This window comes from Battus philenor, unplaced genomic scaffold, assembly GCF_028537555.1.
Source record: "Battus philenor isolate CCGP_79_NKW_IND1 unplaced genomic scaffold, ilBatPhil1.0.hap1 SCAF_21, whole genome shotgun sequence".
NCBI lineage: Eukaryota > Metazoa > Arthropoda > Insecta > Lepidoptera > Papilionidae > Battus > Battus philenor.
Window position 1 is genome coordinate 8761654 of NW_027181684.1, and position 22935 is coordinate 8784588.

The 22935-nt window shown below is 32.3% G+C and overlaps 2 protein-coding genes across 3 annotated transcripts; one reads left to right on the forward strand and one right to left on the reverse strand.

Annotated features, from left to right (window-relative positions):
- Window positions 1-1357: 1357 nt before the first annotated feature.
- On the reverse strand, window positions 1358-19282 carry LOC137923335 (F-box/LRR-repeat protein 7-like). 2 transcript variants are annotated; one of them, XM_068766561.1, is made up of 13 exons: window positions 19064-19282; window positions 18875-18984; window positions 18661-18806; window positions 16327-16505; window positions 13607-13671; window positions 13341-13521; window positions 12806-12996; window positions 11861-11947; window positions 10722-11226; window positions 6695-6918; window positions 5811-5936; window positions 4844-5000; window positions 1358-2971 (listed from the first exon to the last, which is right to left on the reverse strand). In XM_068766561.1, the coding sequence occupies exons 1-13, from the start codon at window positions 19131-19133 to the stop codon at window positions 2883-2885; spliced, it is 2130 nt and encodes a 709-aa protein (XP_068622662.1). In that variant the 5' UTR covers window positions 19134-19282; the 3' UTR covers window positions 1358-2882. The 2 variants fall into 2 exon arrangements, with proteins under 2 accessions (XP_068622662.1, XP_068622661.1); XM_068766560.1 differs by having other exon boundaries at window positions 1360-2971; window positions 4844-5003.
- A 682-nt stretch (window positions 19283-19964) lies between these two features.
- On the forward strand, window positions 19965-22772 carry LOC137923265 (2-oxoglutarate and iron-dependent oxygenase domain-containing protein 3-like). Its single transcript, XM_068766461.1, has 4 exons — window positions 19965-20252; window positions 20320-20749; window positions 20854-21006; window positions 22061-22772. The coding sequence occupies exons 1-4, from the start codon at window positions 20176-20178 to the stop codon at window positions 22331-22333; spliced, it is 933 nt and encodes a 310-aa protein (XP_068622562.1). The 5' UTR covers window positions 19965-20175; the 3' UTR covers window positions 22334-22772.
- Window positions 22773-22935: the final 163 nt, after the last annotated feature.

The following is a 22935-nucleotide window of genomic DNA, read 5'->3' on the forward strand; positions in this document are numbered from 1 at the left end:
GTAGTGGTCAGAAAGCGCTGAATGAAAAATTCAGATTAATATTGTTGGAAATGGGAAAAACATACATCCAGCAGTGGATTTTTTTTTTATATAGCTCCCGCTAATTGGGGCCTCTCGTACCCCCATCTTTGGTGGAACAGGGACTTTACGGGCAATTTATTTTTTCACATAGTTATTCATTATTTCCATTCTCTCCTTTCGTTCTTCACATATTCTTTTAATCTATTCTTTCATGCCACATTTCTGCTATCTTTCCCTTTTACCTTGTGACCTTTCATTCCTCCCTCATTACATGTTACATTTTATCTTTATTTCTCTTCGTTTACATTTTTATCACATTTTATATCACATTTTGAGTTACATTTTATCACATTTTTTCTTATTGTCTATTTAAAATTTTTCTTATTTCCAGCAGTGGATGTCCTCCTATGGTTGAAATGATAATGGTGATGTTGTCTTATAATTAGTTGATGTTTCGGCCTCTCACTGCAAGGCAAGGGTCTTTCACAGACATACCTATGAGAGGATATACCTTAATCAGATAAATGGCAGGCAGGTTATTAAGTTACAGAAGAGGATGCTGCTGCCCATCCTCTGGAAAGTTGTTTGTGAGCAGTGCCAATCCTTATATAATTAATGCACAACCTACATTTGCAAGTCTCAGTCTTCTACTGTTGGGCTACCACTGCTCATAATTAGTAGTGATTTCTTATTTGCTTTTGCTATAATACATAATGCTCTTTAGTTTTATTTCCATGGATTTTGGCCTAACACACATTCTTATTCAATAAAACCAACTGCATTACAAATTTCCAATCATAGCAGACAATTCCTCAGCTGGCTATATTCGAATGTTGATGCGCGCTGTTAACCGTTTTGGCTTTAACAGCTTTATCGCACTCAGGGCTCGCGAATCCAAACTCCGCGAGCTAATAAACTAAAAAAATCCGCAGCAAATCATACTACCTACCAGTGTAAATTAGAAGAGCCAAATGACTGAATTTTTAAAATGCTTTACAAACAATGCTATTGGATTCTTTATTTATGGTTTTATTTGTGTTACGTATTTTAATGAAAAACTCATTTATTCGATTTTATTATTATTATATTCATTAATATACACCGCAGTCCAATCGCCACCGCGCGTTAGGTATCTACGCTTTCTAACACGAGGTACAGCGGTTTTGTAAATGCCAATAAATGACAACTTTTGTAACAGTATTTATAAAGTATTTGATATAAGGAATAAAATAGAGAGTACTGTTATATGGGGAGTTAATGGTTGTGATACTGAATAATATACAATTATTAAGTAGAGAAAGGTTGTTATTTTATAATATAAATAATTAGAAAATTTTCCGCAGTAATGAAAATTCTTTTATTTAGGAGTGTTTATATTTTGTTTCTCACTAATGATGTTACAATAATTAAATATATAAAAACTAAGAATATTTCACAAATCATTTCATGCAAGTAGGTTATCCTAATACATGAATCCAAAAACACAAAACACTAGGTGAACCCTGAAAATATACAGAATAACCTTCTATAAACACTTATAACATTGAATTCTATTCAGTAATGATATTGAATAGTAACAAAAACATTCCTTCCAATAAGACGTCGATACCTATAGTAAAATGATAAATTATTACACATCACTGTGTTCGACACTTTTTTGCCCGGCAAAAAAAAAATAATACTTTTATATAATGTTTTAATTTCAAAAATACCGCGTGAACTTTAAATAATATAAACAAAATTTGTTTTTCAACCAAAGAAATTGGTTAGTGAAAAAAAAAATGAGTTGTTTCCATACATTGGCGCTCGAACAACTTAAATCTTCACATTATTAAAAAATTATTAAGAAAAATATATTAAGTCAATGATTTAATTAAACATGTCATTAAAGCAAAATTATTTTCTAATAAAGTTTATATATAAACATGTCGATTACAATGCATAACATAATAAAAAAATAAACACAATACCACTAGGCCCAAGTGATAACATTACGGAAAATAAAGATCAAAATAAACTTCTAATACAAAGGAGAATTGTTGAACATACCACCAGGAACTGTCTCCATAATAATAACAAGTGAATTATAAATTTTCCATGCAGTAAAGCTTCAGAATTTGCCAAACAAACTGACACATTGGTCCAGCCCACTATTTACACCATAGAAAGGCATGAATACCGGTAGATTAGCCTTTTTAATACATTCAATACATTGAGACATGCTAAGCAATCCACTTAGGGAACAGCATATACACAGCTCATTAGGCGTCATACAGGTGAGTTGTGCCTTATAACAATTGAATAAATATTGTCACAATAATTCAAAATGTGTTATCATAGAAAATACACCATTTAGAAGAATTTAAATGTTACAGGAATAATTTAATCATATCACATTATTTTATAATCTTAGCTTATAAATAAATACAATACACAGGTGATGTATTTTTATATGTAAAGTAAACAGTAGTGACTATAAACCAATTATAAACATTTTGTGTTATGATAAACACTCCATCACAGATAATACAACAACCATCCTACAACAAAACAATTATAAACACCTGGGTTTCTACTATATTTTCAATATGACTAACATTTAAACAATCATAAACCACTTCAATTTGTTGTTTTAGTTATTAGCACAAAATTTACAACCACAAAAATAAAATAAAAACTAGACAAGAAGACCATAGTACAATAAATAATAGACCTTCTAACAACAAAGTTAACAAAACCTGATGGTGTGTCTCACTAATTAGGGCTATGTATGAATAAATTACGTAGATTTTAAAGAACTATTACAATATGACATAGCAGTATCAATTATGTTCCCGGTTCTGTAACCGGCGTGGGTAATCTCACAACATCATGATGTCTGGTGGATGAACACCCAGACGCAGTATATCTTCATAGTTATCCAGGAATTCGTCATCTTCGAAGTCATCATCTGTTAAACAGACATCAAAATATGATTGTGGTATCAGAGCCTCAACTTACACAATAAAGGCAAGCTACTTGTTTCAACATCAACCAGATTAATATGATGAACATACATTATTACACAGGTTGATAGGTCACAGTTATAAAAGCTTTAACGGGGTGAATATATAGCTCATTTGCTGTCACTCGAAACACTGAAAACTAAATTAATGCAATAATTTCAAAAGAAATATGTAAAGCCTTTACACCTATAATCAATCTAATTTTATTAAGTCTAATTTATTTTTATGAGTGAATGCCTATGATGATTTTCCAAAAATTCTCTGCTTGTTTCTAATGTTAAACCAATTAAATATAAATAAATATAATGAAAATAAATCATGTTATTTTTGCAATGTTTGCATTGCATATCTATTTTATGGAGCATCTAGAGATATTTCACACAAAAATTTTGGTCTTAATATCTATCACCAGGGCATATGTATGCTCAATGTTTTTTATTTAATTATTCTATGTACAAACATCATTATGACGTGAATTTTTTTATGAACTTACAGTTTAGATACCCACCTGACATTTCCCCTGATGTGGAAGCATATGAAATCATTTAAAAAATGTTAATTAAGAAATTTCATTTACGTTCCTAATTCCTACTAACCACTTCGATACGAGTGTCGACTATAGTCGACAGCCATAGGGGAATGCGCACAGCCGGCTCTTACCTGCCGTGCGCTGCTTCCCGCAGCCGCACCAAACCCGTCATGCTCTTTAACACATTTGATGAGGGTGTTTTACATTACAAACCTATATAACTTCTAATGTTATTAAGACAGCGTTTTTTCTTATTTCGGTCTTTGAATATGTTGAGTTTTATTTTAATAAATGAAAAATTGATTAGACGGCGGCAGTATCTTTTCGTAATGTTGCAATGCTCAGCACACCTATTTGTACCCACAGTTGCAAGTAATTGTGCATGTTTTGGTAATTTAATTACCAAAACTGCCGACCAATAACTATGGAGCTTTCCTCGAAATCTGGTAAAAAAAATTTTTTTCCTCAGATAAGAAGAGTGCCGTTCGCGCTGAGACAACAGCACTACTGTTGAATAAATATACACATGATATAATCCTGATACGACGCATTAAATTCACCTAAAGTAAATATAAAAAAAATGTAATTGTAGAGATAGGTTAAAATCGACGCTCGGCTGTGCGCTTTCATATTACGACCATCGACTAAAGTCAAAGTTGACGCTCAGCTGTAAGATATTGTGTCCGACGAAAACAGTACCGAAGTGGTTACAGCTTATATATATAATATACAGTTAATCATTTAACCTTTTACTAGCCTTTAAGAAAGCTGCTTCCATAGATTCCTCATCTTTCATAGAAAATTCCTGGTTTTGTAAATTTTATACAAAGACAAAACGAAAAAACTTTTTTAAGTTTTTTTTTTACAGGACACGGATTTTACAGCCGACAGATAACCTTGTTAAAGTCTTCGGAAGGTGTTGATTCCAAGCTCGTTTTCAACTAGTCTTATTGGAAATCTATGAGATAGTAAGTGTAAAGCCATGTTCAGCAGTGGACATCATATGGCTGAAATAACAATGACGATGAAAATGATAAACAAACATATTAGAGATATAATATAACAAAATGTTTTTCATTCTTTATACTTCGTGAAAGCAACTAGGAGCCAGCAAAGTCCCCATTAGGAACCTTCAGCTTATTGCATTTTTCAAATACCACACCAATTGCAAAATGTGTAATTAGTATGTTAATTTTATATACACAGTTATCATAAAGAAAGGTTATAATTTAAGAATATAATTACCAAAATTGTATAGAAAATAAAAGCTTTTCCTTTCAAGCCTTACCTTCAGCCAGGAAGTCATCTATATCATCTTGTTCATAGATATCATCAAATGAATCTTCAGAACTGTTGTCAAATATGCGATCTACGAAGTCAGGACGTAAGTGCGGGTTGCTGCGGTCATCGTCCACGTTTACCGTCAGTAGCGGGTGCCACCTAGCCTGCTGCAGAGGAAATATTTTTGTACACAAATTGTCCAAACTTTTATTTCAACTAAGGAGGCCATACATATTCACACCATTATGTGACTTAAAATTTTCACTCAAAGATTAGGCATACCGTTAGGATAATCGCCATAGCATTATTACTAGTTTAACTACTCTAAATAAGTTGGTGAAACTTGTAGGCATTATCTTCAGCTATGAACAATTGCACAACACTTTAGTTATCGAAACCGATTACAGCTAATTCAGACAGATGATGCCTCATGTAAAGAAACTTTGATCATTATTATATTATATTACTATATTATATTATTATACATATATTATTATATTTGATCATTATTGTTCTCCAGAGGATGTTTTGTCAGTCAGGCTGTGCATATGCAGAGAGCAGTTATTTACCTCACTTGCCTGCCGACGGCAGGCTTGCACCAAGTGTGTATTAATGAGTTTTGAGGTAATAAACTTGCTCCTAGTTACTTTCATGTACAAAATAAAATAATACTGTTACTCTCTGCTTGGAAAATACAACACCCCAAAGTTCAAAATCCACTACTAATCTCACAATCCATTATAACAATGTGCATTTGTTCATTCTCTGGCTTCTTTTGTTATTTCGTCTCATTTATCCTATGTCCCCATGTTTTTGGAATGGGTTTCGATTTATCCTACATTGACTTCAATATCATTGACTCCTGTGTAAACCATGGTTTGTTAGTCATAATGACAGTTATATCCAAAATAGCATATTAAATTTGAAAGTACAGTTGAAATAATGCTATATTAACTGTATAAACTGCTGCTTACATCTACTTGTCCTGCTGGGGTACCTGCAAGTCTGAGCACAAGCATTCTAGGATGGGTACCCAAAGCTTTCAAAGCTTCCACTATTATCTCTTCTGATACACTGTCGCATCCGCACACATCAATCTCCTACAAAAAAAGCAAAAAAAGACATTATTTTTTTGTTACACATGTCTAAAATACACAGCAGCAATAAGATAATACTCAGTAAATCAATATTTAAATTATATCCAAAAAAACAATATCAATATTCACCAACAGCAATGCCTTGAATTTAGAAAAAAAATACTATTGTGTCCTTTATCACAAAAGGTTAAACATTTATGTAAATAACTGTTAGATGCCACAGAACAAGTGATACAGGGTTTAATTTTGAGTTTAGATGAAAAATTACATAAAGAATGTGCTGTTCCCTGCCCGCTTCGCGTGGCCTGCGATGATTTTCGTGAGTGTCATTTTATTATTGCTATAAGAATTTTTATAAAATGAAAGTGGCCCAAGTTACTCTTTCTTACATCAGCTAGCTGCAAATATAAGAATATACAGATATTATCATTGGCCGGGGACGCCAGGTTTGAAGTGGTAGATCGGAGCGACACTTGGTCTTGACCTCTTCCATAATCATGTCAGCAGATAGACTGCACGGCGTAGGCACCAGCGGCCGACCTCTTTACATTTAATAAAATCATGACATTACTATTTCGCCAGATTAGAATACAGTCAATTTAAGCAGACACCATAAACTTATTGGGAGAGAAGCCATCTTGCCTTTGTTGTCACTTGAAATATATTTAGCATTTCAATTCCAAGTAACCCAAAAAAATCTTTCTACTGCTTGATTAGTTGTAATATTTCAGTAAAAATAAACATTCAATGTAGTAATTTACCTTCAATTCGTGGCATGCGGCAAGGCAAAGGGCAAATGGCTGCACAGAGAGTGCAGGGTTGCCTCTGGCTATCAGTGTAGTTAAGTTGATCGCACGCGCAGCATAAGCTAAACCGTTGTCTGTGAGCAATGCAAGGTAAGACACGTCCAGATGTTTGAGCTCCAAACAAGATCGGCACACAGCAGCTATACCGTCATCGGAAACCCCTTTGCAACGAAAATTGCCTGTAACACAAAACAATCTTCCTTAGTGCTGAGACTAATATTCTAATGCCTTCATATTTCGCTGTTTTTAAAACAAACAACATTACTAATTGTAATTTAATTCACACATCAACACACCATGTCACAAATAGAAGATTTGTTACATGAAAAAATTGTTTTTAAGACACACACAGTTTGTTGTCAAATTCTTCTTGATAGAATTAACTTTCTGAACCTGGAAGTGGTTTATGAAGAAAAATGAGACCAGTAATATCATGTATAAATAAATTTCGAAGGGGCTTTTCAAAACCTATTCGAAAGAATAAGCATACGATGAAATTGGCGCACTATGCGCCAATTTCATCGGATGCTACGATCACGGACTCCTTAAACTAATCTCGGCAACAAGGGACGTATCCAAGGTCTCCTAACCACAGGAGGTAAGACATATGTATTCACTCATAACAATACTCTGCGAACATGTATTGTTACCACAAACAATTTAAATGCGCAATCACTCACAGAATTTTGTTCTAGTGATGTGTGTGCAATAAAAGTACAATAACAATTGCCAACGGGCAGTCTAGAGGTGTTGATGGCGTAGGCATACATGGCTGACGAAGACGTGGATCCATCGCCTCGACCGATTTGAAAGTCTGAATCTAAAGGAAGTCAGGATTTTCATAGACGGCTCCAAAACTGCCAATGCTTTCAGCTCGGGGACATTTTTGGAAGAATTGAACATCAGCATAGCTATGCCACTAGGTAATCACGGCACAGTGTTCCAAAGTGAATGCGTGTTATCAAAAATACGGCCGCCACCCTGGCTGCTAGGAAAGTAAGAGGTTCCTTCAATCGAATTCTCTCAAACAGTTGGGCGGTGTTACTAGCACTTAGGAGTAACACTGTTAATGGTATAATAAAACACTACAGTGGATAAAAGGTCATAGGTAACGATGCTGCAAATGAGCTGGCCCAGAGAGGCTCCAGCGTGGTCATTTAAGTCCCGGAGCTTCTTATCCCACTACTAATCAATGTAAGTTGTAGGATGTTTGTATTCGCTTTGTGGCCGCAATACATTTTGAACTTGTAAAAACCTGAGAGTCGCAGTCTCCGAGCTTCGCTACCTTGCACTGACTTGTTCAATTCGTCACTCTATAAATACGAATGTGAGACAAATACGTTTATTCGTTTCCTGAATCTTGAAAATGAAAGTGCTAAGAAAATATTTTAAAAAATACAAACGGATAGTATATCACACAAATTATAGTGAGTCAGTGTTATTTTGTTTGAGAGTGCTGGAGAAAAGTAAGTACATTATTTTTTATTAAATTTTAGTTTTGTACTCGTAGTTAGCAAAGATAGATAAATTACGCCAATCATGACTGTAGTTATTAGTAGTTTAATATTCAATCATGCAAAATTACACGAGTACTCCTCAATAGTTTCTTTTTGAAAGTTTTAGCAATCGGTATTATAATTACAGTGCAATCTCCGTAATTCGAGCTAATTGTTGCAAGATGTTTATTATTAATTATGGAATTTTTTCGGAAAAATCAAAAAATATTTTTAATATACAGCTGCTGGATTTTCTGTCTTATTTAAATAATTTAATTTTGCCCACAGATGACTGATGCCATGTCCGAATTTAAAAAGAAATGTAGACAGTACAGTGTAGATTATTTGAAATTTGGCTTCATTCCAACATTGCCGGACAAACAATTGCCTGTGCCTTTTATGCAACAAAGTTTTGGGCAATGACGCTATGAAACCATCTAAACTGCAAGATTATCTGAGAAGATGCCACCATGATAAAACAGAGAAAGATTTAAAATACTTTCAAACACACAAAGATAAACTACAGAAGAGACCTACACTAGACAGAATGTTCGCTTCGACGTCACAAAGAAACGAATATGGTTTGCGGGCGTCTTACAATATTTCGTTACTTATAGCAAAATCCGGCATACTATCGGAGAGAAGTTAATTTTGCCAGCCGTTGAAGAGGTTTTAAAAACTGTTTTACACAAACCTGCATCTGATATCATTAAAAGAATTCCCTGGCAAAAGCAACAATACTGTTGAAAGACGTATTGATGAAATGAGTTCTGATATTGAAAGCTTTTTATATAATTATTTGCAAACGACCCATTTCTCTGTACAACTGGACGAGTCGACTTTACCTAATAATGCAGCATTATTATTGGCATATGTTCGTTTTATTATGAATCAAGAAATCTACGAAGAACTGCTCTTCGCAAGAACTTTGATAACCGGCACTAAAGGTGAATCAATATTTCATGTTTTGAAGGTTTACTTCATTGAAAAAGCAATTCCTTTATCAAATATCGGTAGCTACATATGGAGTACCTGCCATGGTTGGACGTCATCGTGGATTTATAAGCTATTTAAAACAAAATGTGTCAGGGGTTTTACATTGCGTCATCCATCGACAACATTTAGTTGCTATAAATTTGAGTGTTAGATTGCATGAATCACTTCATTTAGTCATTGATGCAGTAAACCGAATCCGAAGCAACGCGTTGAATACGCGGTTATTTGTTGTGTGAAGAAAATGACGAACACTTTCATCAATTACTCCTTCACACTGTAGTACGCTGGCTGTCGAAAGGCTTATGTTTGACAAGATTTTTTGCACTTTTTGAGACTATTTTAGAATTTCTGGATACTAAAGATAAAATTTTAAAATAAAATTTAATGAAGAGAAAAACAGACATCGGCTTTTTAACAGATTTGTTTACAAAATTTAATATGGTTAATTTGTAATTACAAGGCGACACTTTAAATTTGATTAAAACAAAGTCCGTCTTATCAGCGTTTCTTGCCAGAGTTAAACTAATGAAGCAAAATATTGGACAGGGCGAATTTTCTCAGTTCCCCAATTTGTCACAGACAAGCTGCCAGGAAGACGTTTCAACTTACGTTCAACATTTAAATGCCCTCTATTCAGATTTTGAATCTAGGTTTGAGGATATTTTGACTATGGTAATACCACCGTGGATAATTCATATGGTGACATAGAAGAAACGAATGTCAATACAATAGGAACTGACTGAACTAAGTACAAACGAAGAACTTACGGTTCAGTTTAAAAACGGATATAAGCAATTCTGGCTGCAAAATAACATACCCGTTACTTATCTCGCATTATGGAATATAGCGAGGAAATTTTTAATTTCCTTTCCAACGTCATACCTAGTGGAAAGGGGATTCAGCGCTGTACCAATCTCCTAACGAAAAAAAGAAACAGGTTGGACATCATTAGCCGAGGAGATTTAAGATTAACCCTTACAAAATTGACGTGAAATGTTGATAATTTATTATTAAAGCATCAGGTTCATCCTTTTCACTAAAATATTGACTTATTGCTTATGTTATTTTATTTATAGTTTATTTAATGTTACGTAAATTTTACATAACAGAACCAAAATTCTATTTTGAGTAGTTTTAATTTAAAATCAATTAATAATTAACGTGTGTTTTTACTTTAAGTTTTGCTCTACATGGTATGCCTGGCAGAGGTCGAGACTGCTGCCCACTTACTACTTCGGTGTACAAAGGGTGGCAACCTACAGGGCTACCCATCTCAAATCATCTAGGCGCCTCCCCCAGATTACCGGCGCCATCAAGGGTTTGCTGGGATTTCTCGAGGATTTGTGTTGACTTGAGTAAGGCTAATCGCGAAGCAAAATGAGCGTAGTGCCGCGTGGTTGCGGAAACCAGCCCGCAGAGACAAGACACATTAAATATTTGTTTCATATTCTACATTCATTTCATTAAATAAAAAATCAATAAATTGTTACCTATATCAAGAAATCCTTTCCTTGAGTTGCAACTTGAGACATTAAGAGACTGGAGATTAGGACATGAACGAGCAACTTGCTTCAGAACAGAATTAGTTATATAGATATTTCTACTCAGATTTAGTATCTTCAACAGTTTTAAATTTGCTAGAGCTTCACAGAAATGTTCATCTTCATATGGCTTCATGTATTGATCTATTGAAGTGTATTCACTCAAGGACAGTTCTTCCAACTTTGGCACTTTTTTCAATATTAAAGGAATTATTTTCCACATTGTGATGGGACACACATCCAATTTGAGTGTGGTAATATTCGACATCGATTCTATAGCTGCATTCAATACAGCCCCTTGGAGACTATAGCAGTTGTAAAACGACAAAGCAGTTAACTTGCGTATACAAGAGCCAGTAAGGAATAGTCCAGTGACATGGGTGTTATTTGCAATAGCCAAGTACTCCAGAGGGCAATCACTTTTAATTAAATGTATAAGCGAGGCATCTGTAAGCTGCAAAATAGAATAGAGTACATGTTAATAACAATCAAAAACAGTGTCCCATAAATCAAGATCAAGACGAAATAAAATAAATTAGAATATATCAGAGTGATAGGGCAGAAATTCAAGAAAATTTCTATATGTCACATATTTCTCATTTCATCATATATTTGTAAATGAAGGCATTTCAGTATGAATTTTTCGTAGGTCGAATACAGAAGACAAATAATTTTTTTAATCATACTAAGAGAAGGAACATTACAGAAGCACAAAATTCTTTTTTCTACATTTATAATTTTAAGAATAAGTGACAGAAGTTCTGATGTTAATAAATTGAATATCCTATAAAGATAGTTCAACCCTTATTTATTGATAAATTTTATGCTATTTTTTTTCTATTAACAAACCTTTGGAACACGACAAAATTCTACATGTATGTATATGGCATGGTTTGTTTCGGTTAATCCCCGACCCAAGAAATTTAGTAAGTGTAAGTTTATAATGTAAAACTTCCAAAAAAGTGAGTTTTACATCAAATTATAATTTTTATGTAAATATAAGGACTGTTTTTATTGTTTAAATTATGACATTTCTCAGCTATTGTTGTTTATTACATAATTTTATTAAATTCCTTATTGAACATTACCTTATTACATGAAACAAAGATCAATCTTCGCAAATTTTTACATCCATAAACCAATGGGTTCCAATTTTTGGTATGCATTCCCATAACCTACAACCAAAATTATTATTAATTATATCTATAATAATAATCATGCATAAAATTAATAAAAAAACACAGTGTAAAAACTTAAAATAAATAATTAAATTATTTATGCTTTAATATTTGCAAATAGCAAATGAATAAATCAAAACCTAGATCACTTTTTATAATAGTTTGGCAACAACTTCATTCAACAGTTTGAAATATGTAAGTAAATAAAAAAAACGGGATATGTTTCTTTAGTAATATGGGGGAAATTAAATAAATATTTCAAATTTGCCATGCAAGGCTTTGGTCATAACAGGATATTTTAATAAATCTATATTTATTTACTAACATTACTATCCACATAGGATTGTTTAAAGTTTAAAGTCATGATATAATGCCAGAAGGGTCCAATTTGATAGAACCTAGCAGCAGATTGAACTGTATTATTCGGCATCATCCATGCAAGATCCTTAAGGCAAGCAGATCAGGACATTTTGGGGATCCTCATGATCCCCAAAATGTCCTGATCCGAGGAGAGCCCATAACAGACAAGTATTATTTGTGGTTACTTTTACAAAACCATTAATACAACCGAGAAAATAATTCCCAAGCTCTATAATCATTTATGAAATCTTTCACACTATAATAACATTTTTAACAAGTTTAATGAACATCTTAAATTTATTAGAAGATAATTTAAAAATATTACATTTGAGCATACTATAATACCGTATCTTTATTTCTGGTGACAACTATATGTACATCACTATTTTCTTTAAATTATGAAAATAGATATTATTTCCAATGTGTTACTATTGTAACGTCATGTTTTCTTCACGAAACTTTTCTCTAATGAAGTCTTATATGTGAATAATTTACCTTCAGCTCTTCAAGATGTGGACAGTACTTGCCAATGGTATGGGCGGTACGGTCGTTAAGCGCTGACCAGTTGTGATCGATGTGGAGTCGGAGTAAAGAATGACCAACTTTTTGCAGCACTCTTCTCAACACTGCTGTAGTTAAAGTTACTGGGACATGTTGCCACCATGAGGTTTTGTACACACGCATACCTATAATTATTAATTATACACAATGTGTATATAAAAAGTATGAATGTAAAAGAAATATACTGTTGACTAAATTTAAAATTGTATTATTTAGTCCGAATATTAAACTGTCCAAAAATTACTAAATAAATAATCATATACTAGAAAAATATGGGGGCGATTTTTAACACGGAATTTGGAAAAATGGGAAAACTTTCATCATTTCATCAGATACAACCTGTCAAAACATTTTTCTAGATATTAGTGGCTTTTTTATTGATAAATTACTTGCAATAAAAAAATACTTAACGTGCAAGAGTAAGGTTAGATTGAGAAAAGTGCTTTCCATAAATGACTTCTAAGCTTACCGTGTATATATTCTTGTATCATCATTCGCCATCTCTTACTAACTCTTTCTGAACGAATCAGATCTCTCAGAGACACATATCTCAGTATATGGTGCACACAATCAGCATTGAGAATATCCAACAAACAATATCTTCTTGTATTCTCAACTTCCTTTTCCCCAGCTTTTGGCAGATCATTTACCTAATTGAAATTATTTATGTGATACCAGCGCCAAAAAGATAGTTATAGCAATAAATATGAAAATATAGAAAAGTTCCACACTTACCGCAACTGTAGCAGTACCATCAGTTTCTGGTTCAATTTGATCAGACAGCTCTCGTACTGAAATACCTATAAAAGTAAATAATATGAATAAGTTTCCATTTAAGATTTATCTTCTTTTTTGTCGCTTCCTCATTACTAAATTGTTGCCAAACAGTTTCTGCTACCATTTTTTTCCAGACAGTTCTATATTGTGAAAGTTTTAAGGGGCGACCGTTCTGTGGTATTTTTACTCTCCACATTGCCAGTAACATATTAACTTCTCCAGGTTATCAAAGTTAGTCCGTGTCTTGTGGCCAAATTAATAGAGTATTAAGTGCAAACAGATTGTGGATAGTTTGTTTTTTATTCTAAGCTCTTTGATGATAGACAAATTTGTATAATGCACTGTCCACAAGATCCATTCATTCGGCACTAACACCACGTCTCGGAATTGTCTATTCATTGCCTCGTCCGAGGTTTATCTTGATCTAACAAAATAGTAATTGATCCTGCACAACAGGTATGATTACCAATGAGGCTGTTTTATAAGAGAGTGCACTACTATTGCTTCAAGTGTTTTTAACTACAAACAACATTAATAAGTACAGCATTGTAATGCATACAAAGTGCTTATAATGTTATAATTCTTTTAAATCACTGTTTGTTAACCTTTTGTATTGTAAATGTTTTCGACGGAAACAGTTATGTATATGCTAATGGTATGCTACACTGATCACCACAGTAATCTTTTTGCATAAAGTTAAATATTGAAATGCAACACACAAAACATACAAAGAATGTTATTTTTAAAAATTGAAATCAAATATTATGAAAACGTTAAAATTTTCGAATAGGAGTTACACACAAACAAGTGTCCCTTTATTATTTTTCCACAAAAGTAACTGCATGTTGATGAAAAAATCGCTCGCCGAAGTTAAAAATGTTAAAAGATGTTTGGTCACACAATGAATATATAACACTCTCATAGCTAGATTTTAGATACATTGAAAACAGGTAAGTCAAATTACTATTTACAACACCCACATCACATTCAGAAGTTACATTATATAAAAGATTTAGTCTGGACACACTATAAAGAGTAATTTGTAAGTATAATATTCAGTTTTATTGGTTTGCTGGAAATATTAATAATATTATAATGATTATATTGGTCAATGTATAAGCTCTTTTGCTGCCACACATTTATGTACATTAGTTACACCTCATTTCAAATACACTGGTTTCAGAAAGGGATAAGAAAAATTTTGCAAATTTGGATAACTACATATTAAAATTAATTATTCTTTACCATCGGCCCTGCAGTCTGTCTACTGCCAAAGTTGTTAGTTATCACATTATACAGTGGTACCTCGACATACGAGTGCCCCAACATACGAGTATTTCGAGATACGAGCCGACGAGCAAGTGATTTTTTGCTTTGAGTTACGAGCGAAATTCGAGATACGAGTTCGGTTCGTGATGTTCGTTCGTTCTGTGATAAGTTGTATAGTTGTGTTCGCGTTTTGTGTTGCGTTTACATTTACAGTTTCATTTCATTTATTTTTATAACCATGGACGTAAGTTTCAGTAGAGGAGGAGATTATATCTCTGGGGAAATCCATGGGTCTAGAGGTGGAAGAGAGAGACGTGAACGAGCTCATCGAGGAGCACACCCAGGAACTAACGACTGAGGAGATACAAGAGTTACAGTCACAGCAGCATACTGAGGCTATGCAAGAAATTGGTTTTGAGGAGTCAGAGGAGGCGGTTATTTCTACAAGTGAGAGTTCGTGGAAAAAAAAACACCCAGAAAAAGTTGCCACAGGTCGTGCATCTGACCTTTTTAATGACACTTGCCTAACTCATTTCCAGAACATTCTGAGAGAGAGGAAGAAACAAACCTCCTTGGACATGTTTTTTTCTAAACAGCCTGCAGGTGAAAGCGAGAAAAATGTAGCGAAACGGGCAAAGACCAGTGAGGATATCTAATTTATTCTCAAAAAATTCTCTTTTTTGTTTTTGTGCAATAAATATTTGATATTTATAAATACGTTTTTATTATTCAAAACCACGCAACAAAAATAACTGGGGTGACATTTTGAAGGTTGGAACGGATTAATGGTAGTTCAATTGTTTTGTATGGGCAAATTTGCTTCGAGATACGAGTAATTCAAGATACGAGCAAGGTTGCGGAACGAATTAAACTCGTATGTCGAGGTACCACTGTAATAGAAAAAATAAATTATTGTAACATCTTTCAAAGTAATCACTTTATACAGGTGATTAGAAATGGGTGTTAAAGTTTAAAAACTTGCTGACAATAGAGCAATACATTTGTCAGCAAGTTACCTTCAATGCTTTTACACCAATCTGTTTCAACTACTTTTAACTAATGTTCGTACTATGGGGTATGAAGACAGCGCTTCGAGAGCTAACCCTAAGATCTTTGCCAAGTCTTAGTCTCCTGCCCAATGTGTCAAATGCCAGATACCATATATTTTTAATCATAGATATGGTTCTATAAATTCCATGTTGTCCACCATAACAGATCAAAATACATACTACAGAACTTACTATAAAACCTATACAATAACCAATGTATTTTAGTTTACTCATTAAGATACTCCCATATTGAAGTATTTAGGGAGGCAGCAATTGGTCCACATGTATTTAAAAACCAAAACTTGATTTTATAATATTTGATTTGATTAGTAATATTCACTTAATTTTTGTTCTGAATACCATTGGCTTGTTTATCATTGTTGTTGCTTGGTGATGGCATATCTTCAGACTGTTGACCGTATGACTTCCAAAGGACACGACCCTCTGAATCTTCAGCAGGTTGGTGCCAGCTATCAGCTGGGGAGATTCTCAAATTACGACCTCTGAGTGCCCTTTCATGGTAAGGAGCTTGCAGAGCTCTGCAAACATTCAAAGTTGAGTTCTATAAAAACATTCATATAATAATATTTCACCACACATATGATCTTTTATGGTAACCACTTGAGTAAAGGAGAACACCAGGAGAGTCCAATTTCTTAACTAGATTCAGATCGGACTCCACAATATTGACATTTTTCATCTTAATAATCATAATAAATGCAAAATGAATAGGGGATATCAGTACAATTAACAAGGCACTTTGAAAAACTGGCTGTAAGAAATTTAGACTAAAGAATCTTTAGTTCATTTCTAATAAATGGAATCACATTTTTTAGGCATATTATGCAAAACATTTTTAAACTACAATTCATCATATACAAAACAAATTTGCAAACAAATATAACATACAAAAAACACATATTTAAATCACAAAAATCCCTGGTGATGAAGTCACTTGAATACTTTGTTTTTGATTAAGCTTTTTAGACTTTTGTTTCCAAGATGTGTTGTTGTGGAGTTTCTTGTTGCTTCTTTACCACAACTATTACACCTTGCGAAGCAGAGTAGAATCAAAAATAAAATAGATTAAGAAAAAGGAGTTGATCGTCTTGTTAAAAGTTCCACTATCAAATAAATGAATTTTAACTTTATCTTTAAGATTAAAGAATTTTTATTTTTTAGATATGAGGGTTTCCAATTCAAATCAGGTTCAAATTAGTACCATAATTGTATATTTTTTTTTAAATACACCATTTGTATAATAAGTTTGTTATTAAAAAAAAAAAACAAAATCATCTACTTGTGTGAGGAAGGGTAAAATTGTAACTTCAAAGACAGTAGTTCCCTTAGTAGATATATGTGGGCGTGCAGTGAAACCATTTCATTTAAACTAAGAACTTTAATTAAACAAACACACTTGAATGTATGAGTACATCCCAAATCTGACAATCCTCCGTAAGTGTCAATTCTTACATCCTTCTACCCTCATATTGTCTGATAACCATTTCTCTCCCGCATATAACTAACAGTATATAAATATCTATATAGCCACAATCATCTCTGGCTATTCTAAAATTATAATAAAGATAATAAAAAAAAAACTGAGACCATTCTTTTAATACAAGAAGGAAAAATAATCTCAGGATATCAGCTACTATAATAAAATTCCTGTGGTAAATTAACGTTTAGCTCCAAAAAAATTTAACGTTTAAGGTAAGATTGATCAATAAAGCATAAAAGCTATATTTAAGATAATGATTACCTAGCCATATTCATATAATCTTTAATACATGTTGCTGACTCATTGAAAAATAGAAGATTTCAAACAAGAAAATTTGTAAAATTGATTGTTAAAGAGTAACAACTATTGTGATTCTTGTCAGGTTTTTCTTGATAGAATCGACATTCCCAGTCTATCTATTCTAGTAGTGAAAGGAGAAAATTGATGTCAATAATACTATATATAAATATATTATCAATATCTTGACTTTCCAAAAGTGCTTCCTTAGCAAAGTCTTATTGAAAGAATAAATATTTGTTTCATTGTAAAAAAAATAATGCTTCCCTGTATATCTAAACTTGGTACATATTAATCCTATATAACTAAATAACATACTTAAATTTACAATTTCTTTTATTGCAGTGAATAGTTGTATTTTCATGTTTAAGTTGAAAATTAAACAGTGCTCTTTATAAACAACTAATTTTTAGGCAGGAATTTTTCATGTGTTAATTTAACTAAACAATCCTCTAATAATTCTTCAATAAACTGTCTAGTGAAATGGATCATTGTTTAAATGAAAATAGAGGTAAACTCAACTACTGATATATATGATATGTGGAGGGATATACCTTTTGGTTTTAATATTGAATGTAATGAGTATGAACAAGTTTCAAAAAGTGGGCCACACCCATTCCCACAAAATATTTCCACTATGAACTGAAATGAAGTCCAATCAGTTTTTTAAATAAAGAAATGATGAGGCACATGTACAATAAAAAATAAAAATAAAAAGGTGGTTTTCTTTTTTGCAAAGATGTATTAACTAAACTTGTAGAAAACAATGTCTAAAATTAATTACCTATAATAATATAATGGTAAAATAGTTGACTATGTATAAATATACATTAATAATATATAATATAATTAAGAATATCAACATTCATATAATTTATCACTGAAGAACAACTTACTTGTGGGCATCTGCAGGATTACTAAATGTTACAAAGGCATAAGCAGGGCACAAGTTCCTGTTAGGTGCTCTGTCTCCCATTCGAATCCAGCAGCTTTTTATAAAGCCATACTGTGCAAAAACTCCAAAAAGCTCATTCCGTGTCGTCTGAAACGTGCAATAGCTGATTATGTAAACATAATAAATGTATCCAAAATCCTGTAGATTGTACATACTTTTGGTGGCAGGTTTGTAACATAAATCTTCCTGATGGGAATGCCATCCTCTGTGTGTGTTGGTATACTCCTTAATCTGTACGACCCATCAAAACTCGAAGTGAAAGCAACTGGAATGAAGTGATACAACGTGATTTTTATAGGATAAAAAAGGACAATAGTGTGTGTGATAAGAGTTTAAATACATACAAAGTTCTCGACTAACGACGTTCAATAATTCGTGCTGGACCAATGCATCGTCTTCAAGTTCGAAGTACATTGCGATAAAATATGCAAGAGATAATTATCAAAAGGTTAACTGCCTCTAATAGCCGAACATGACATTACAATCGATGAAAAGAAACACGGAAAATTTTTAGTATATTCTCAACACAAAATTGATATTAGCAAATGCAATCAACATACAACGGCCGCGATTTTTTTTTTAATGTTACCATGACCAGCATAGCGCACCAGTCAATAAAAAGAGAACAAAGAGTTGTTAATTTATTTTCAAGTCCTACCTGCCATCAATTTTATTTTTATTTACAAAAAAAGTTTCTATTTTTTCAGTTTTCTCTAAATGTATCATTTTATTAGTAATGTTTATTTTTTTAGTAATTTATTAGTAATTATAAAAATATTGTTCATAATTTTTTACAACCTGGAACTGTACTCTTTCACTCAATACTGTAATTAAAAGTAACTGAAAACAAAAAGAAATGAACAGATTTTATAATAAATATGTATGCAAAGAAATGATATTAATTTACGGGTTACAAATTATTTAAGCCAATCATAATATATATTTTTAAGCTCTCGGATCTCCTTACCGTACAATTGAAACATTATTATTAAGGATCTGTTTTTTCCGCGCATTGCCGCGAGTAGTCACGAACACGATTTATGTCCTGCGTGCCCCTTCTAGAAAAGTTTTTTAAATAAAAATTAAAACCACTTAAACATTCTCTAATCTTCTAAACTTTTAGGCCTTTTTTCACTTCATCATCTATAATATTGGTTTAGTTTACTGGATTTTTTGTAATTGGAATCAGTATCAACCTCTGACAAAAACCTTGATATTATCTATTTCATATCTTAACTATATTCTGTACTGTCTATATCGTATTAAGCGTGTACAATGTGTTTATTTTAAATTAATACCTACTTTGGATAATTTCAAACTACCTAAACATTTATTCGACGCGAAGAATTTTAGGTTTAAAACATTGTGCGCTCAATTTGCTTTAATAAACTTAATTTTAAAAGCTTTTGCAAAATATTCACAAAATTTAGTAAAAGTAAAAAAAAATTCTTTAAAAATGTCTGAATTAAAGAGACGAATTCCAAAAATCACAAATGAGAAGGAAACTGAATTAAGCACCGTTAAGGATAAAAAGTACAAAACATTACTTTTGAATTTATTCTCAAGTAATGATTCTCAGTTAAAAGTCAAATTGTTTCAGATCAACGAACACAAACTTACCACTAAGAGTTCTATCCAGAATAGTAGTCATAACTTCTCTATTAATAGTAGTTTATTTTACGTCCAAAGATGGAAAATTAATCACATTCGCCAAACAATCGGAAGTTTTGGCCGGAAAAGGTCAAATATTGGAATGTTCCTCTGACTATATTAAAGAATTAGATAAGTATGAAGGTTGTTTACCTAAAGAGTGTAAAAGATTTGTCACCGATAAAGTGATATCGGAAAAAGAATCTTTGGATCTTTTGCAAGTAGCCAAAAAGGGGCTCAAATATGGTGGTTCTTCTGGTGGTGCGTCAATCTTAGATTTACACAGTGGAGCATTGTCTAAGGGGCAGTATTTCATTAACATTTATAAAGAAGAGGGAATGAAAAATTTATTTTCTGAAAAGGACTTTAATAGCTTTAAAGTGAGTTATTTTGTACAGTTCTCATAATGGGTGATGGATGTGGAAAGCAACATTATGACAAAAATAATTCCTAAATCTTAACACAAGTGTAATATTTGTTCTAGGTGGTTAAAGAAAAAATTAAGTATGCTATAGCAAATCACTTTGGAGTATTACCTAGTAAAATATATTTAACACAGCCAACATTTTTTTCTGAATTTACTGCTAAGAATGCAGTTATTCTTCATGATGAGTATTGGCACCCTCATGTAGACAAAGTAAGTTACATATCAAGTTATTTTATATTATTTTATAGTTATTTTATATTATCAAGTCATTTAAGTTATTTTTGCCAATTATATTATTTCTTTCTATAATAAATATTGATTGGTTCATATGTAGAAAAAGAGAAAGATAAGTATATATGTATAAGAACCTACTTATTTTTCTTTTCAAATTTGAGTTTAGCTGTTCCTAAAATAAACTTGTTTAAAGTTTGCTATGTGCTCCATCTAGTTACTGGGCATTTAGAACTAAGAAGGGACATGAACAATAATTGGACATTTAAAACATTTTGTATTTTTTCTAGAAGGATAAACTTTGGCTCAATAGGAAGCCATTGCTAGACCCTAACACTTTCAATGTATTAATATTGTTATATATCATTTTGGAAAGTATTAGTAATAATATCATTTATATATGCATAAATTGGTTATATATGTGTGTGTGTGTGTGTGTGTGTGTGTTTGTAAAAAAATATAACCACATTCCATTATAAAATTAAAGTTACAGTAGTAACATAAGTGTGCCAATGTGGGTACTGTTATTATATTATTATAATAATATAAATCGTTATTAGAAGAAACCATAGCAATGTTATTAATAAATGTACCTAAAAAGTAAAGGGAACTTGCCTGGCCTTTAGAGTACTATTGAAAGTATATAATAAAGTCTTTGCTTACTGACAGAGCTCTAGTTCACGGACCCTTCAGCTCCGTGAACTCAATACCAATGAAGCAGTAAAAGCCTAAGGGCTAACAGCATTAACATCTTCAGAAACTATACAATACCATACTGATAGACTATGTGAATACTACATATACTACATATGAAAATGAAAAGAAAAAAATTTTTCTTTTCATTTTCATTTTCAGCACTTTTCTGTTCATAAATTAAAGATATTATTCTGAAGAGATGCACATAGAATATGTCCTAAAGAATAAAAAAGATCAAAAAATATAACTAATAATTAGCAGTTTGTCTGGTAATGAAATATTAAAGAAAAAATGAGTAAAAAATGTAAGAGTATTAATTTACTATTTTTTTTTTTAGGTGACATACCAGTCATTTCATTATACAACTTTACTTTATTTTAGTGACTATGGCATTGATTTTCAAGGAGGTAGGTTTGTGTTTGTAGATGAAAAGTTTAATAAAACTGTTGAACCAAGAAAAGGACGGTTAAGCATTTTTACAAGTGGTGCTGAAAACATGCATTATGTGGAAAAAGTAGAGTCAGGTACAAGATATGCAATGACTATCTCATTCACCTGCGACCAACAATATGCTATAGAGGACCCAAGCATAAACAAATATATTAATTAACACTCATACTAGATGATGCGCTAGAGATATGACACAATGAGGATAGGCCCTCAAAAGTCAAACAAAAGAAGAAAGTTTTTCATGGTTCATGATCACACAAAAACGGGTTTGATAGTAGGTAGGTATAAGTGGCCTCATAGAGACATTTAAAATGGTTATTATTTTCAAAGACAGCACTAGCAAAAACCTTGAAACATCTTATTTATTTCTGTGGGTCAAGTTCATTATCATTGTATAATAAACTTCATCTTCATGAAAGCTCTTAGATAACATAACCGGTGTTGGGAAAACAGGATTGTTAAACATTAAAACATTCCAAAAATAATTTAGAAAATATTTTATTTTGTTGAACCTTCTTTTTATCCACAGTAATATTTGCAATTAAAATAAATCACAAGACATGAGACTTGAAGATCAAATAAAGCCATTTCTTGGTGAATTATACTAAAATCATGGTGTTTTCTTTTTATAAAGTCACCATCTGAATTGTCTACCGCCTAATGACAGTCTTTACTGTGAGATTAGAACCCACGTATGATTCGCAATCTTTCTAAGCGAGATGATCTCCACTTTTACCAACTTTGCACGTATATAGAACGCAA